General features: G+C 43.3%; 1 protein-coding gene across 2 annotated transcripts; it reads left to right on the forward strand.

Annotated features, from left to right (window-relative positions):
- Nucleotides 1-558: 558 nt before the first annotated feature.
- Nucleotides 559-14,001, forward strand: ZC4H2 (zinc finger C4H2-type containing). Of its 2 annotated transcripts, none has more exons than XM_075513061.1 (5): nucleotides 559-749; nucleotides 6,653-6,824; nucleotides 8,171-8,343; nucleotides 9,436-9,598; nucleotides 10,772-14,001. In XM_075513061.1, the coding sequence occupies exons 1-5, from the start codon at nucleotides 697-699 to the stop codon at nucleotides 10,883-10,885; spliced, it is 675 nt and encodes a 224-aa protein (XP_075369176.1). In that variant the 5' UTR covers nucleotides 559-696; the 3' UTR covers nucleotides 10,886-14,001. The 2 variants fall into 2 exon arrangements, with proteins under 2 accessions (XP_075369176.1, XP_075369175.1); XM_075513060.1 differs by lacking the exon at nucleotides 559-749 and adding an exon at nucleotides 901-1,063.
- The last annotated feature ends 1,690 nt before the right edge of the window (nucleotides 14,002-15,691 follow it).

Consider the following 15,691-nt stretch of genomic DNA (forward strand, 5'->3'; position numbering starts at 1 on the left):
GAGTCTATTCATCAACCTCTGTTAAGTGCTCTGATATTCTTGGCTAGAATGTCCTTAGAAAGGCAAATGGTCACTTTCCTGAATCCAGCGGTTTTATTTGCATACTGTTTTTCTTTTCCATAGTTACCAGTGCTATGTATAGTAGCAGAAATAAAAAAAGGAAAACCTAAAGAACAAAGTATGTCTTTTCTGAGCTCCAGACAGAGTCACATCACTCAGGGCATCTAGTATAAAACAGCATGGTAGTAATAATGGCTACAGCATGCCTTTGTGTCAAAAAAGTTTTAAATCAAAATCGTGAACTCATTCAACAGTCTTTTAGTGCGTATTTGGTAATTTTAACGAAAAGCTAAACATTGCACAGATCTCAGGAGGGAGCCTCCTGCCCCTTTTGCACTCCTAACAACCTTTGACATAATGAGGTGTGACAAATGGATTTAAAATGTAGTTGCAGGAAGAAGGGCAGGAACGCTCTGCTCTGCCTTGTGGGTGCTGTAGTCCTGCTGCTGCCTGTCTGCCTGGGCAGCGATAGCAGGCTGGACTCCAAGTCCCACAGCTCCCACTAGAGCCTACCGCACAGGCTCAGAGACCGTATGCTGGGGGGGGGGACACTACATTGTGTCTATTGTATGTTTTTTCTTTTTTCCCCTGGCATTTTGTACATTTCACGGGAGGTTTGAATCGGGAGTGGAAAGCATGGCAGATGAGCAAGAAATTATGTGCAAACTCGAGAGCATCAAGGAGATCAGGTATGTTCGCTTTGTGCCGCATCAGTTACATGAAGCAGCTTCTTCCTCGGGGGAGCGGAGGAGTTGCATGGGTCTGAAAGTAGCTATTGTGCTACTGAGGGAAGGAGAACCACCGCTGGGCTTTGTGAGGAGAGCTGAAAATACATTTTTCTAAGTGGGGAAGCAGCATCTGCTGCTGGGAGTCGCCGCTGGGATGCGCAGCGAGGGGCGGCAATGGTCGCGCATTTCCAGAGAATTGGCCCCGAGCGGTGACACGAGGGGTGCTGCGGGACGCGGCAGCCCCACGCAGCCGGGGGAGCGGTGTCGGGCTGCGGGTGGGTTTTTTTAAGCCCTTCGAATCAGGATTTCTTATTCCCGAGGCTCTCTGTCATAAATACGTTGCTTTGCCCCACTCGCTACCCGGCAGGAGCCTTGGCGAGCTGGCAAAGGAAGGGGGTGGCACGAAAAGCCGAGAACGACGCGCAGAGCCGGGGACGGACGCGCCCCCGGGCACGGCTCGGGCAAGCGCCGGAGCGGGGCAGGGACAGCCGAGCGCGGCCGGGCAGGCAGCGAGGAGGGCGACGGGCGGAGAGCGGCGGCCGGGCGCGGGGCCGCTCTGCCGCCGGGCCGCTCTGCCGCTGGGCGCGGGGCCGCTCTGCCGCCGGGGCGGCCGCCCCTCCGGGCGGCCGGAGCCGGCGCTCCGGGCCGCGCTTGGCGCCGGGGCCTGGCCTCCGCGCGCGTGCTGCGAGGGGAGCAGCTGCGGCCGGCGAGCAGCGGCGCTCGGTGCCTTCCTTCGGGCCTGCCTCCCCTTGGCCGCGGGCGGAGAGGCGGCTGAGGCGGGCGGGGAAACCCCCGGAGGTCTCCCGACCTGCTGCTCCCGGCCACCGGCCGGAGCGGCGAGCGGCGGGGCGGCGTTCCGGGGAGCGAGGGGCGGGGGACGCGGCGGCACGAGGCTGGTCCTGCCGTCCCTCCAGGGCCTGCCGCAAGGCTTCCGCCGGCTCTGTGCTGCGCCCGCAAGGCGGCACGGTACGCCAGGGATTCGCGGGCAGCGTCCCCGACGGGCGCCCTGCAAGAGGCACGGCACACCGCCGCGGGGCCCGCGTAGCGGTAGGCAGGGCATTCCCCCTCCTTGGCTCAGGGTAAGCCACTGATTGCCAGGATAAGGCCCGAGCCGTCTACACGTAGCAGGAATTCGTGCGTCCAAAAGCCAAAACACGCTACAAAGAAAGCGAGGGCGGCGATTCTGGATGTAGCTGGGGGGCGCAAGGCGCGCCGACAGTGGGGGACCCCGGCGCGACGGGCATTGCTTTGGGACGCGACAGCCGGAGAGGGGCTGCTGGGGAGAGGGCAGGGGACAAAGGCGCAGGTGCTCAGAGCCTTCTGGCCGGTAACGGCACCCCTAAGCAGCTCATTTACCCACGGAAGAGGTGAAGCAGGCAGCAGGGCATGGGCCTCGGCCTTCTTCACACAACACCACAAAGGTGAACAAAGCTCACGCAAAAACATTTGTGTGTCTAGCGTCCCAGAACTGTTTGTAGGAAGAGATGGGACAACACGTCCTTGCGGAGTAAGAACAACGCTTTTCTACTCAACTCTTAGGCAGGCTCTGTTTTAAAATACAGATCTAAATATGGCCTACTACAGTTTCTGGTCCAGTTATAACACTTAATTTAAATACCTCATGAAAATATCTTTTCAGAGACAGTGGTATCCTGTATTTGGAAATTTATGGTGCGTTCAGTTTTCTGATAATATATATTCAAAGGTGATATATAAACTGTAATTAAGACATTTTTGCTATTAGTTTGTGGCAGAAGGTACTGTAAAGGTGACGTTTCCAGCTTTAGTGTACAACGAAGCATCAAGAAAGTTGACTATATTTTAAATTAAAATAAAACGTCAAAAAGTCAATCCTACTTGCAACATTGATGTCACTTTTTAGTTGCCTTTAACAAAATCTGATCAAATAAACCTATTTTTTCATCTCCAAATCTTTTAAAAGGAGCTTGCATTCTATGGAGAATTTCTTGTGTTTACAGACATACCTTTGATAGATTTGACAGGCTTTATTTTAATCTGCATTCCATGTATTATTCTACAGGCAGAGAGGAAAAAAGCCCTCACAATCAAAATCAAAGAAATTGCCCATTCCTGTGGTTGATCTCCATCACTTACTAAAGGCAGCTCAGCTGAGTGTTTGAAGGGATTCTGGAATCTGATTCTGAAGACCTGTATCTGTATCCATATCTATATCTATAGATACATACATATACATATAATTTGTAGTCAATGGAATACTGCTGTCGGGAAACGTATGTATATGCCCACAATCCAAACATATCTGCACATGCTTATTTATATGCATGAAGTAGATCCACAGAAATAACCCCAGTAATAAAATTAAGCAATAAGTAAAGACTGGACCTCGGTGTTCTGACTGGGAGGAGATGAAGGAGAATGAGAGTGAACTTAGCTGATGACAGATGCTAGTTTCACTGCTTAATGCCCTATTGGGACACACTTAGTGACTACTGTCATCAGTGCAGTGCATGAACTTAAATAGAAGGGAAAGGAATATGAGGACAGAATTCAATAGGCAGTCTAGAAATCACACTTACGGTTTCTGTTTTAAAACATTACTGCATGTTGCCTGATGCTAACAGGAAGAGTTCTAATTTGTCTGCACTTTTCATTTCCTAATATCAAAAGCTAATCATTCGGACTGAAACAATCCCCTGCAGCTCATTTTTTGTAGCAATTTGGCAGAGCATGTGACTAGTCATGGCAGCCAGCGACTAGGAACAGCGAGGAAACCGATCTATTTCCATTGTCTTAGGTGAACACATGCCATACATACAAGAGAGGAAACAGGGAGCAAATTGGGGACAAATACTCCCAGTTTCAGTAATCAAAGCTGCCATTACTAAATAAATGTTTTAAGTAAATGGGAACAATGAGACTCGATGAAAGCAGGGGTAGATGGTTGGATGGTACTTTTCAGTGGGATATTGCCACATTTAAAATGGAAGGCAGAGAGGATCTCTTTTACTGGTTTAAGTCCAGTATTTACACTCAGACTAGTATATGCCATTGTATAGTAAATGACAGAACACCTTCAATGACATTGAAGATTACAATGTTGTAGCCACATACTTGAATTCTAGCTACATCCAGGCTTCTTCTGCACTTCATTCATAAAACTTTTACTAGTTGACTTCTTATTCCATCAGCTATTTTTTACTCCAATGGTGAGATACCAACTTTTCAGAACTGGAATGACTGCGTACCTTTTAAAATAAATGTATGCTCACAGGTATACAATTCCTATTTTCTATAATAAACATACTATATGAAACAAGGTGAACTCTATGGCGAGCTACAGTACAGACAAAATAATCATACTTACCAAGTAAATTTTACCAAATTTGGTTTTAAATGTGTCTTCCACAATATCTGTAAATGTCTCTTGAGTGACCTCTGACATGACCTTATTTGTCATTGGCTTTTTCTGTATCTGTCTTTGGTCTGGTATTTCTATTCTTAACAGTCATGGGTTGCCATCACTGGGAATAATCATCTGTCTCTCTTACGATTTATTTATATAGAGGAAAGAACTTTTCTGTTAAGATTATTTCTGAAGTGCCGATGGAAGGCAGAACTTTTGTCTTATTTTGTTCTAAGGAAAGAAGCAGCAATCCCTCTGACCTTCAATTTTTTAATTGTTCCATCTTAAATCTCCTTCATTCATATTATCCCTACCAGGCAGCCCATTTCTGAATACATATTGGAGAAGTTATTTATGGTACCGTTTTTACCTCTTGCAGCTTTATAAACTCCTGAAGTCAGAGAGGGAACCCTGGTGACATTACTAGCTATAATACTTGGAATAGCTAGCTACAATTAGTTGTCCCAGGGACTGACTCTGCTTTCTGCCATGCTCTTCAGCAAACAGTGGAAGCCCATTGTGCCAGTGATGTCTCAAGCACTCAGGAAAAGGTTACCGAAACTAGGTGCATAAGCAGATACTGAACTCACAAAGACTGATTTGGAAACAGACACGAGGGGACTGAGAGGAGGATTCACAGGCACAACGTCAGAGCCTCCCCAAGAGGGATGGCGACGGAGGGTGAGCTTCAGGCAAATGAAAGCAAGAGTAAAATCTATACAGACACCTGCCATATACTTTAAAGAAGAGTCCTCAGGCTAGCTTTAAAATTTCTTTGGGAATTTTGGTTGGAGTGAGAGAAAACAGTAACTCTGTTAAAGACCAGGATATATATATTCTCCTAGTCTTACAAGTATGATACAGAATAACCCTGAGATAAACCATCCATTCCTCAGCGCTGTGGGAGCAGTTTCAGACAGAGCCCTTGGGGACTTGGTATGGAAACAGTCTGTGAAGGGAACAAATGCCCCACAGAGGTTTAGGAGCCCCTTTCCCAGAAACAGGTGACAGACCAGCTCCCTCCCGGGGGCTCAGTGCCTTCTGCTTCCATTAGAAACGTCAGACCTGCGTTGCCTGCTTCAGTGGGAGCAAGCCTGGGCCTAGCGGGAAGGAAGGAAGGAAGGAAAGCCACGCTCCCTGTTCCAGGATCGGGGTGAAACCCCTGTTTGGGGATTTCACTGCTAATCTGACAGGCAGCCTCCTGTGATCTACAGACTGCATTCCATACTCGGCTTTGCTGCTTACGGTGAATTTGAATCAAACTTACCCCACTTTGCATTGGGATACAAATAGGGTATTTAAATATGAATGCAAATGTCTTCTTCCCCAGCCCCTCTTATATCACGCCTGTAGGAAGTCTACTGCGTTATTCAGTAGCACACTTGGAAGCCAATATGGATCTATTTGTACTAGGCCTTAGGTGACTAAAAAGGAATGCTACATTTGTGTTTGTTTCACACAAGGTAAAGCAAGGAGTCCTGGAACTCTTGATTACGTGCCTGAAATGTGACATTGCAGCCTCTTGTCAGAAACATTTAAGTGTTGTCGACACATTGGTTACCCAGGATCATATTCTAACTTCCAGTACAGGAAAAATAACTAAGGCTTCTTCATTAACTAAATCGCAGGAGCAAGAACAGTTTGTTTGTTCTGTTCAACAGCTTGGACAAGTGTTGAATCACAACAGCAGTAGGCTCTTCTGCTGCTTAAAACTGTCCCGTGACTGAAACCCACACTCTTTGATTATTAGCTTTGAAGAGAGAGATAAGGACTGAGTATCTAAACATTTTTGCTATGGAATTACGGATTGGCACAAAGGAAAAAAAAATCAGAATGCAGGATATGGGCAGAAACATTTACAAATATGTGACAGGTACTAGATCTTAGCAAAGAACCAAGAGAATGCAGAGTTACTTGCAAGTGGGATGTTGATGGCCAGTGTCATCTGAGTTTTTACTATTCTGATACGTCATTGCTCTGGAATTTTCTTTAACCTGAAGTTGAAGTTAGTATTTTAGCAGTTCAAATTACTGTATGCATAGTTTTAGTCAGTGTATATGACACTATTATCACCCCCAATTCATTTTACATTTCTCAGAATCCTGTGCTAAACCTCCCAGATTTTCTGGATTTCTCTGTTTTGGAACTAGGGTTTAATCCGAGTTAACTGATGCAGTAGAACTCTATTGGTACAAATTCTCTGAATCTACAATAACTGTTAAAGTCTGACAATGTTCTGTTAATTTCATAATTCAGTATAAGAATTCTCATAGCCCTGAAAAGCTCAGCAAAAGAGCTGGAATTAGAATTCAGTTCTCTCATTGCACCTCATCCTTTCTCAGACACGTTTAGTCTCACCCTTGCCTATTACTGCTATTACCTTCTTCCATCTATTCACATATAAAGTGACACCTCACAAAAATATGTTGCAATGACTTACTGTTGTCTCTGTATATTTTTAATTATCACTGGGATCCAGGAATAAGACTTTGCAGATGGAAAAAATAAAGGCACGGCTGAAAGCAGAATTTGAAGCCCTGGAGTCTGAGGAGAGGCACCTGAAAGAATACAAACAGGAAATGGACCTGCTGCTGCAAGAGAAGATGGCCCACGTGGAGGAGCTGCGACTGATCCACGCCGATATTAATGTGGTATGCAAGAGTCCAGCTGCAGACAGCCTAAGACACAGTTGTATATGAATCATTCCACAGGTTGTAGAATTGTGCACATCAGTGAACTATCACTGGTTCAACAATCTGGATTTTACACCACCATCCTAGGATCATACAAAGAGCGCAAAGTAAATTTACCTCAGGATAATTGTTTCCTCCTGTCTGTGTTGGGCAGGATATTTTGTAATGTTGGCATAGTAAGCATTTGCACCAAGAGGACAGATAACCAAGCCTACTCTGGCTACAACTTTACCAGGAGCCATATCACGCTGTGATATCACACCGTAATATCACGCTGGCAGTCCCACAGAAAACTGTTCTTCCTGTTAGTCTTTTCTCATTTAGCGCCTTGAAACAGACAAACTTCGGCAGCTAGGTGGGACTTTTGATTGGAGGTTTTTGGAAGAAAAGAGATTTGGGAAAATATATGACATCTGTTAAGTTCTTAGTAAGAGCTGATCTTCATCACTGAGTGGAACCACCAAACATTAAGAAGCACCAGCCTGAAGGGAATTAATACAAAGAAGAGAAAACTAGTTTATAAAGACGGAAGATTAGCCAATTAGAGGGGCTAAATGGGAATATATTTTTAAACCTGCAGTTTTTACGTCATGTTAGGGCACTTACATGACTGTACAGTGGTTTCTAGCTCTGAAGGTATCTGTGCTTTGCACCAGAAGAAAAAAGCTCCCACATTGTAGGCAAGTGCAAGCTATGTACTGGATGTGCAGACTGCATTTATTTATCACTTGAAATTTCCCAGCTGCATAACCCAGTAGGTTCTCTTCCCCTACCCAGCTGCATAACCCCAGTCTCTGTTTCATCCTCCCCTCTTTTTCCTGCAAAAAGACAATCGTCTTTTTCTCTGCTGCTTTTCCCATTTACTGCAGTAAGAGAAGCAGGCACCTTTCCTTAGCTTGTTTGTTAACTTCTAACCATCGGTGTTCAGGTATCTTAGAAACAAAGAAAATTAGTTTATTCTGCTTTAATTTATTTTTGAATGTCCCTTGAGAGTTTTCCATAGCTCCTCACTTGCTGACTTACCTGTAGCCTGTCTACCTGCTTTTTCTGTTGTTCAGAAGGTCATATAGGTTGAGTGCACCTTTTTTAAACGAAAATGCATCTCCTATGTCACTTTCAGTTGCTTCTTCCTCGCCCAGCTTTCATCCTCCCAGGATCTTAACTCTTTGTTTTACTATTGCATTGTCTCCAATCTCTTCCAACTTGAGTGAGAAAAAACTCTTCTTTCTGATACAGTCTCTTACTCAATCAGAGAGCTATTAAAGGAACAGTTCTTTAAAAGCGTGCCCATCCTCCTGTTTCAGATGGAGAATACTATCAAGCAGTCTGAGAACGATCTCAACAAGCTCTTGGAATCTACTCGTCGCCTGCATGAGGAGTACAAACCCCTGAAGGAGCACGTAGATGCTTTGCGGATGACTCTGGGATTGCAGAGGCTGCCAGATCTATGTGAGGAGGAAGAGAAACTGTCCCTTGAGTAAGTCTCCAAAGCAAACATTATCTGGCTTTATACCTTCTCTCGATTCTACTGGTTGTCATTTTGCTTTTGTTGGTAGGTGGAAAAAAGAACAAAAGTTAACAAAAAAGGGATGTGGGAGCACATGTATTTGATAACATTCAGTCTCAATTTGTTGGAAGTTAAATAAGACATGCAAAAATTCAAGGGTGGTTGGTTCTCCAGATTTTTATACTGTATGCTGCTTTTTCTAGCAAGACTTTTTCTTCCTGAAAAATATATTTTGTTTTGCTTGTTTAGCAAGCAGAGGTAAGAGGCAATACAAGAAAGGGATACAAAACAAGTATTCTTCAGTTGGTTTGCGCTACTGCTAGTCAGAATTTTACTTTTTGCTGCGTGCACATGGCAGTGGCATTTAGCCATATACCTATGACTGTCAACAAGTAAGTTTTCCCTAGATGTGGAATAGATTTGGATAATAAATTACAGTTTTTTAGGTATAACCTAGGTGGGGAAGGGTGACAGAATTAGCTACTATTCAAAGAACAGTGTCCTTTGTTTAACAGATCAGTTTTAAATGCAAGTGATGTTTTAAGAAACTTAGATTTCTCTTAACGCCCAGCACATTTGGCATCATTTGCACAGACACACAGTTTTCAAGATTTCTTTTGCATTTCTTCAGAATGCTGTTTTCCATTCCAAGCACCCTGACGCTACAAAGAATGCAATAATCTATTGCATGCAAAAGTTATTCATTTTAACAGAATAAAATATAAAAGCTAAGTTTGACAGAGGTGCATCTAAAGCTGTTAAAGATTAAATATCTAGGTTGTCTATTTTCCATCCTATTAGATTTATATCCAGTTGTACATCAAGATACCTTAGAAGCTGACAATCTGGAATCAGGCTGAAGTGTACAAATGCAGAGGAAAATACCACCAGTTCTATTTGTGGACTAGTCCAAGTGGTGTCTAAGTGTAGGCAACCTGACTCTAGTGGAGGAACGTGATAGGGAAATGTGATCCATTACATTTTAATACAAAATATCCTTTACAAACTAACGGAATATTCCAGAAGGTGGTTATATTTTTTATTTGTTTTTCTTTTGTCTAGCTACTTTGAAAAGCAGAAGGCAGAATGGCAGACAGAACCACAGGAGCCTCCCATCCCAGAGTCGCTGGCTGCAGCTGCAGCAGCTGCCCAACAGCTGCAAGTGGCTAGAAAACAAGACACCAGACAGACAGCAACTTTCAGACAACAGCCACCTCCAATGAAGGTCAGGAGCTGGAATGCGCTGGGTTTTCTCTTCTGCCATTGGAATGTATTATGTTTATAAAGTTGATCGATATTTACAAAAAGGAAAAATTATGTGTCCTGATTCTGATTTTTCCTGCAGTGGTTCAAATCAAGAGCAACCCCAGTAGACTTAAACTAGTAGCACCAGTCATCAAGGGTCAAGGACAAGGCTCTGTATTATTTGACTCCTTTATGACTTAAGAGTCTCCATCAACAGAGATGTAGGCAATTCCCACCCCTCTTGTTTCGTGTGGAAGAAAGGCATGTAAGACAAAAAAAATGCTGGGCAAAAGAAAAACTAATAGCTGGGAGTTAATCTCAAATGGATTCGTATTAGAAGCAATGCACGTATTTTATGAGAGAGAGCAATTTCTGATGGTACAAATTACCAGGAAAGGTGATTGTTTCTGCACTTCCTGGGATCTTCAAGTCAAGACTAACATATGGATTAATTTAACCTAACCACAGGCACTTAAGTGATATTTTTACTCAGCTCCTTCTGTAGTCAGTAAAAAGAGCTAAGTAATTCCATAGGGGTATTCATCCCACCCAAGTTCCAAAGATTCACTGACTAAGGAGGCAAACTGACGTAGGTACGCTCCATAGTTATGTACTTACTATCTGGAGTTAGGCCATCGAAAAGCCTTTCTGAAAGTAATATGCTTCGGTCAAATGGAAGTTAAAGGGCTTAGTATGGAGCAGAAGGGCAGAGTTCTGTACCTTGTGTTAAATATGTGGAATTCATATAATCACCTGCTCCTGCCTTGAATCCTGTGACATCTTTGTAACTGTAACTTTGTAACATCACCGTAACTTCTTTGACTCAGTGAGCTATTACGCATGTCAACATCTTTAAAACACGTGGAACGTTTAACACAAAATAGAATTTGATGTTGAAGTTATTGACACATGCCTGAACCAGGTGTCTGCTGAACTGCAGTTTCAATTCAATGAGATACTCTAGTTTTTCAGTTGGCCTGAATTACTGTACAGTCCAGAGACCTGGATTGTATAGAATGTAGCATTGGTTTGCCTTTGAAAGCAAGAAGCCTTAGGTATTTTTTGTCTGTACCATAACTTAGAATATGATACTCAATAACCCGTGTAACCCACTTAAATGTTTGTAACAAGAGGCTGCAATGTCGCATTTCAGGCATGTTTATCGTGTCACCAGCAAATCCATCGGAATGCGCCCATATGTCCACTCTGCAAAGCAAAGAGCCGATCTCGAAATCCCAAAAAGCCCAAGAGGAAACAGGACGAATGAAACCCAGAAGATTGACAAGCAAACGCGTGACCTGTTCCAGTACTCTTCCAGTAGAACTGCAAATGTGGCCAGACTTTACTGAAGTGCAGACTCAAGTATGACCGACCCGTTGTTTTCTATTTAAGGCAATGTAAGCACAATGTTCCTGTTCTGTCTTAATTTCCTTCCAGTCCTTAGGATTTGGTTTTAGGAAAGTAAGTATTACTGGTGCTAGTTTAACATTTCAATCATTCCATCTTTTGGACTCCTAAACAAAGTAGAATTCTTCTGCAAGTATCCTAAATGCCAGGCTATTCCTATTGGCCAAATGTGATTACCACAAATGCTTTTATGTTCTCTTTAAAAACAGATGTTACTAAAAGATTATTCTGTTTTCTCCTGGTAACAGGAGACTATTTGAAGTGCTGAAATGGAAGACTGTTTGTTTCACTAAAGAACAATTTGTTTTCCAAGCTAGTAAGACTGCATAGATTTGGGTATCCAGCAGAGCTCTTTTTATACAGGAAATGTTCAGGGAAAAAAAGGAATTGATTATACAGGAAATCGGTGCATTAAGGACACACGTGAGTTTTGATTTACTGAAGTTTGATTGTACCATCCCCTCAAACTTTACTTAAAATTTGGAAGGGGGATCAAGTTGCTGGCTGTGTATGAATTTCTAAAAATCATGTAATTTGTGATGTTTTAATGTCTTAATATGGTATTATTTTCAGCAGTCAGAAGACTGATTGACTTAAGTACAAGGCTCAAATGAACTGTATTAGTGGTCCTCCTAGGCTCTATGGCCAACCAGCTCACTGTGGTTCTCTAGGAAACATGCATTAAATACCGCAAATCTCTATCCGCACAGACTGCAACATCAGCCATTCTGCACATCTTCTATTCCTGGTTTCTACAGCCAAAATCTCCCTCGGCAGACATATGCTCCACCAGAGCACAGGAAAGTTCAGTAGCGTGCACCAGGAACAGTGTCAAATGATGTATTTCACCAGAACTGTCTGGCTTCGGTATCATCATCCTCCCTCAACCAAAACTTCCTATTTTTGTATCTTTTAATAGGTCATTTTCAAGTAAGCTTTATTTCAGCCCAGGTTTTTTTCTTGCTCTGTATGTGTGCCAAAAGAACCCTGCCTAAAGGATCCTGTAGACCACTCCCTGTATCCGTGTCTTCCCTTTGTTTCACCTCATGTAATGACAGTTCCTCCAGCGGGGAGGATGGCAGCGACCCAGCTACAGAACCGGGACTTAAAACTTACTCATTTCTAATCCCGGTTTTGTCACTGCCTTTGTTGTCTAAATTGATCTCAAGTATTAAATATTCTTTTCACTAACTTCAGGAGGCAGGGACTGCCTGTTTACATTCTCCTCTCTTTAGCCCAGGTTTTCCTCTGATATTATGCTGGAGTGGTTATATTGAGAATTTTGCTTGTTAAACAGGAAGAACAGGGAAGCCCCAGGTCTCCGATCAGAACTTTGCCAAATGCTGGGGACTGTACAAATCCACATAAACCAATTTTGCTGGCCAAATCACATACGTTGCCATTAATTTCCCAACTCCACCATGAAGTATGAGTATTTTATTGAATATAGTCCTATAATTTACGCCAAGTTTGGTTGGTATTCTCCCATTTTAATGGTTCATAGCCAAATAAACATCTGTCAACAGCAGAGACCGAACGTGGACCACGTGCCCCTGAAAATATGTGAAGAGCAGATTCTGCTAGCTGAATTACTGAGATTCAGTCTGTGAGACAGCAATAATGGAGGACAGTCTGACCCCATGCTCCAAGTGGCAGTAGTGCGCTAACTCTATCGTTGTGCATGTTTCCTAACACAAATACTGGATTCTACGTTTAAACATCAGAGCAGCCACACACCGTGTACCCAGTTCAGAGCAATTCCTATTGAGTTTAAGGGAAAATGCACACAGAGTTAAATGACAGTATATGGACTCCCCCAAAGCGCATGCATGAGAGCAGCGTACTTTGATAACAGTTGTACATAAATTTAAGAAGTAGTGACAACGGAGAATGGGTGAATGGTCTGCAATGAAGTAGTGCGAATAGAAGGATAGAGTTGTAGAAACTTCCGACTTACAGTTCTGAAATAGATAGGGTTAGTCGTAGCTGCTCTCACTTCACTGTTACTTTGCCAGGTTCTTTCTTTCTTGGGAGATCTCTAGAGCTCTAAACTGAAGTATGCTTAAGGATGCACTGTTTACTAATTTAGTATGGCAGTTTTGTATTTTTACTTTTTAAACTAGTCTCTTGTGCCCTCGTGTTTAACAAGGTTTGGTTTTTTTAAAAAGAAAAAAATGTGAATATGACATACTGTGTTTGCATCAATCATGTACTAGCGTTTACAAATCTGTTTTCACATCCTTTACGAAGTTCTGCCATCTGAATAGCGTGCGTTGCTGAGAATGAGTCTAACTGAATACGAGTCAACAGCGTGCCCTGGCAGCCAAAAGGGCCGACCGTGTCCTCCGGTGCATCGAGCACAGCACAGCTAGCCGGTGGAGGGAGGCGACTGTCCCACTCTGCACTGGTGCGGCCTCAAGCACTGCGTGCAGTTTTGGGCGCCTCAATGCAAGAAGGACATCAAACTGTTAGAGTGTCTCCAGAGGAGGGCGACCAAGATGGTGAAAGGTCTCAAGGGCAAGACTTACAAGGAGAGGCTGAGGTCCCTTGGTTTGTTCAGCTTGGAGAAAAGAAGGCTGAGGGCTGCCCTCATCGCAGTCTACAGCTTCCTCAAGGGAGGCAGCAGAGGCAGAGGTGCCGATCTCCTCTCTCTGGTGACCAGCGACAGGACACGAGGGAATGGAATGAAGCCACGTCAGGGCAAGTTCAGGTTGGACTTTGGGAAAAGGTTCTTCACTGAGAGGGTGGTCGGTCACTGAACAGCCTCCCCAGGGAAGCGGTCAGGGCACCAAGGCTGTCGGAGTTCAAGGAGCGTCTGGATGATGCTCTTAGTCACATGGTTTAGTGTTAGGTAGTCCTGCGAGGAGCAAGGAGTTGGACTTTATGATCCTTTTGGGTCCCTTCCAATTCGAGATATTCTGTGATTCTAACTATTTCAAGGAGACAAAATCTGCATCATGTATTAGGGGATCCTGGGAGTGGAGGGAGGGAAGCAGTAGTATCTTTCATAGGGAACCAGTGTTCTGCTTTTCTCTCACAGATTAATTAAGGAAGTTTAACTGAAGAGCTCCTTCTTGTGACAGCCCTCGGCCCTTTTCTCCCAGGCACCGTTCTCAAGAGACTAGAGGGATAATCATGAAATACTAATTTCTTGTTTTTCAGTCAGAGGAGGAAGCTGTCTGAAGTACAGTTCTTACCACAAGTCTACTGCATTTTTGCTCCATGGAGCAACAATGGCCTCTTCGTTTGTACCTAAGGTTCTTTGAGGATACTTCTTCACTTGGTTAAATTCATTCTTATTTGGGTTAAATTCTCTTAATAGCCACAAAGAGACCCTTCTCAAAGCTTACAAGACTTTTATATTACTAAAGTCTGGTTTAACCCTGGCTTTGTCATTCCCCTTTCAATGGGTATTCAAGTGACGACAAAATCACTGGATTCTTTTGTTATAGATGGTTTCCAGGGCCTTTTCCTGGTTCCTCACTTGCCTCAAAGGACAGTCCTGTTGTTCTGCAACCCAATGGCGAAAAAATCACAAGCCTCTCCCCCTGCCCCCCACCTTAAGCTCATGCAAAAAGTATGCGAACACTCTACTGTGTCTAAAGGCTTTGCCGTAGAAATTTTCGTACGCAAGCTGCGGTAGATCAGTTGTTCAAACTTTAGTGCCAAGGACCCCGTTAACTATAGAGAAAATGTGAGCCAAATTTTAATACTTGCACTTGCACGAATTCAACTTTAGCTTTCTAAACAGGACACTGAATGACTGAACCTGCCAGTGGCTTCAAGTTACGGAATCTAATTTTGAGAGAACAGCCATTGATATGTTACTCTAAATAGCAAATTATTCAAGAAATTAAGACTTTACTAGCACTTTAAATAAATAAAAGTGCTTTCCTGTATTTTACAGTTTGCTAATTCCTCTGACATAGGTTTTCATTTTAGCATTTAGGTATTTTAGCAATATCTGGCATTTTCACTGGCTTCTGTGTTTTGAGTATTTTACTCCTGTGCCTAGTAGGAGTAACAGTGTGCTACCTGTTTAATTTGTCTGTACAGTCCTTTTTAATAAATGTTTGTTTCATGTCATGCTTTCTTCTTGCACAGTATTCTCACATCTGTTATTTGCTTATTCTACTGAGAAGCAGCCATATCCCAAAAGGTAAAACCCAGCTCTCTAATTTTACAGGATGCAATTAGCCACAATTCTGGTATACCTTTATAGAAACTTTATGGAGGTAAACATGGGGAAAGAAATATCCGTTCTAATGAGCTTTAGAAAACAGAAAGGAAAAGGAGATAGCAAGACAGGCTTTAACCTAGCCAAGTTTCTCAGTCACGTTTCTGGAACACAAACCACTGTGTGCTTAAGCTCCAAGATTTCTGCATCTGCATAAGAGCAATAGAAACAGCATCTAATTCCCCAAACCAGGTACTTCTGAAACAAACTCATCCTCTGCTACCACTGGCTACTAACACTGGAACTGGATAGTCTGCATGCATAAAAATGTCTAATTTGCACTTGCAGGTGTCCAGTTATGAAACTCAAACAGACCCAGAAAAATAACATGGAAATCAAGTCCCTCTGCTGCAGTTCAACCACGGAAAGCTCTGACTGGGGTGTTTATTTCAGTTTGTGACTGATTCACAGAGCTTCAGCTTGAACTAG

This window comes from Mycteria americana, chromosome 10 (assembly GCF_035582795.1).
Source record: "Mycteria americana isolate JAX WOST 10 ecotype Jacksonville Zoo and Gardens chromosome 10, USCA_MyAme_1.0, whole genome shotgun sequence".
NCBI classification, from domain to species: domain Eukaryota; kingdom Metazoa; phylum Chordata; class Aves; order Ciconiiformes; family Ciconiidae; genus Mycteria; species Mycteria americana.

Bases quoted from the DNA above. Each gene is read 5' to 3' on its own strand.
- ZC4H2 (XM_075513061.1), top strand. From the start codon at position 697: ATGGCAGATGAGCAAGAAATTATGTGCAAACTCGAGAGCATCAAGGAG. The intron at 6,825-8,170 runs GTATGCAAGAGT...CTCCTGTTTCAG, and splicing joins TCCACGCCGATATTAATGTG to ATGGAGAATACTATCAAGCA. The intron at 9,599-10,771 runs GTCAGGAGCTGG...GTCGCATTTCAG, and splicing joins AACAGCCACCTCCAATGAAG to GCATGTTTATCGTGTCACCA.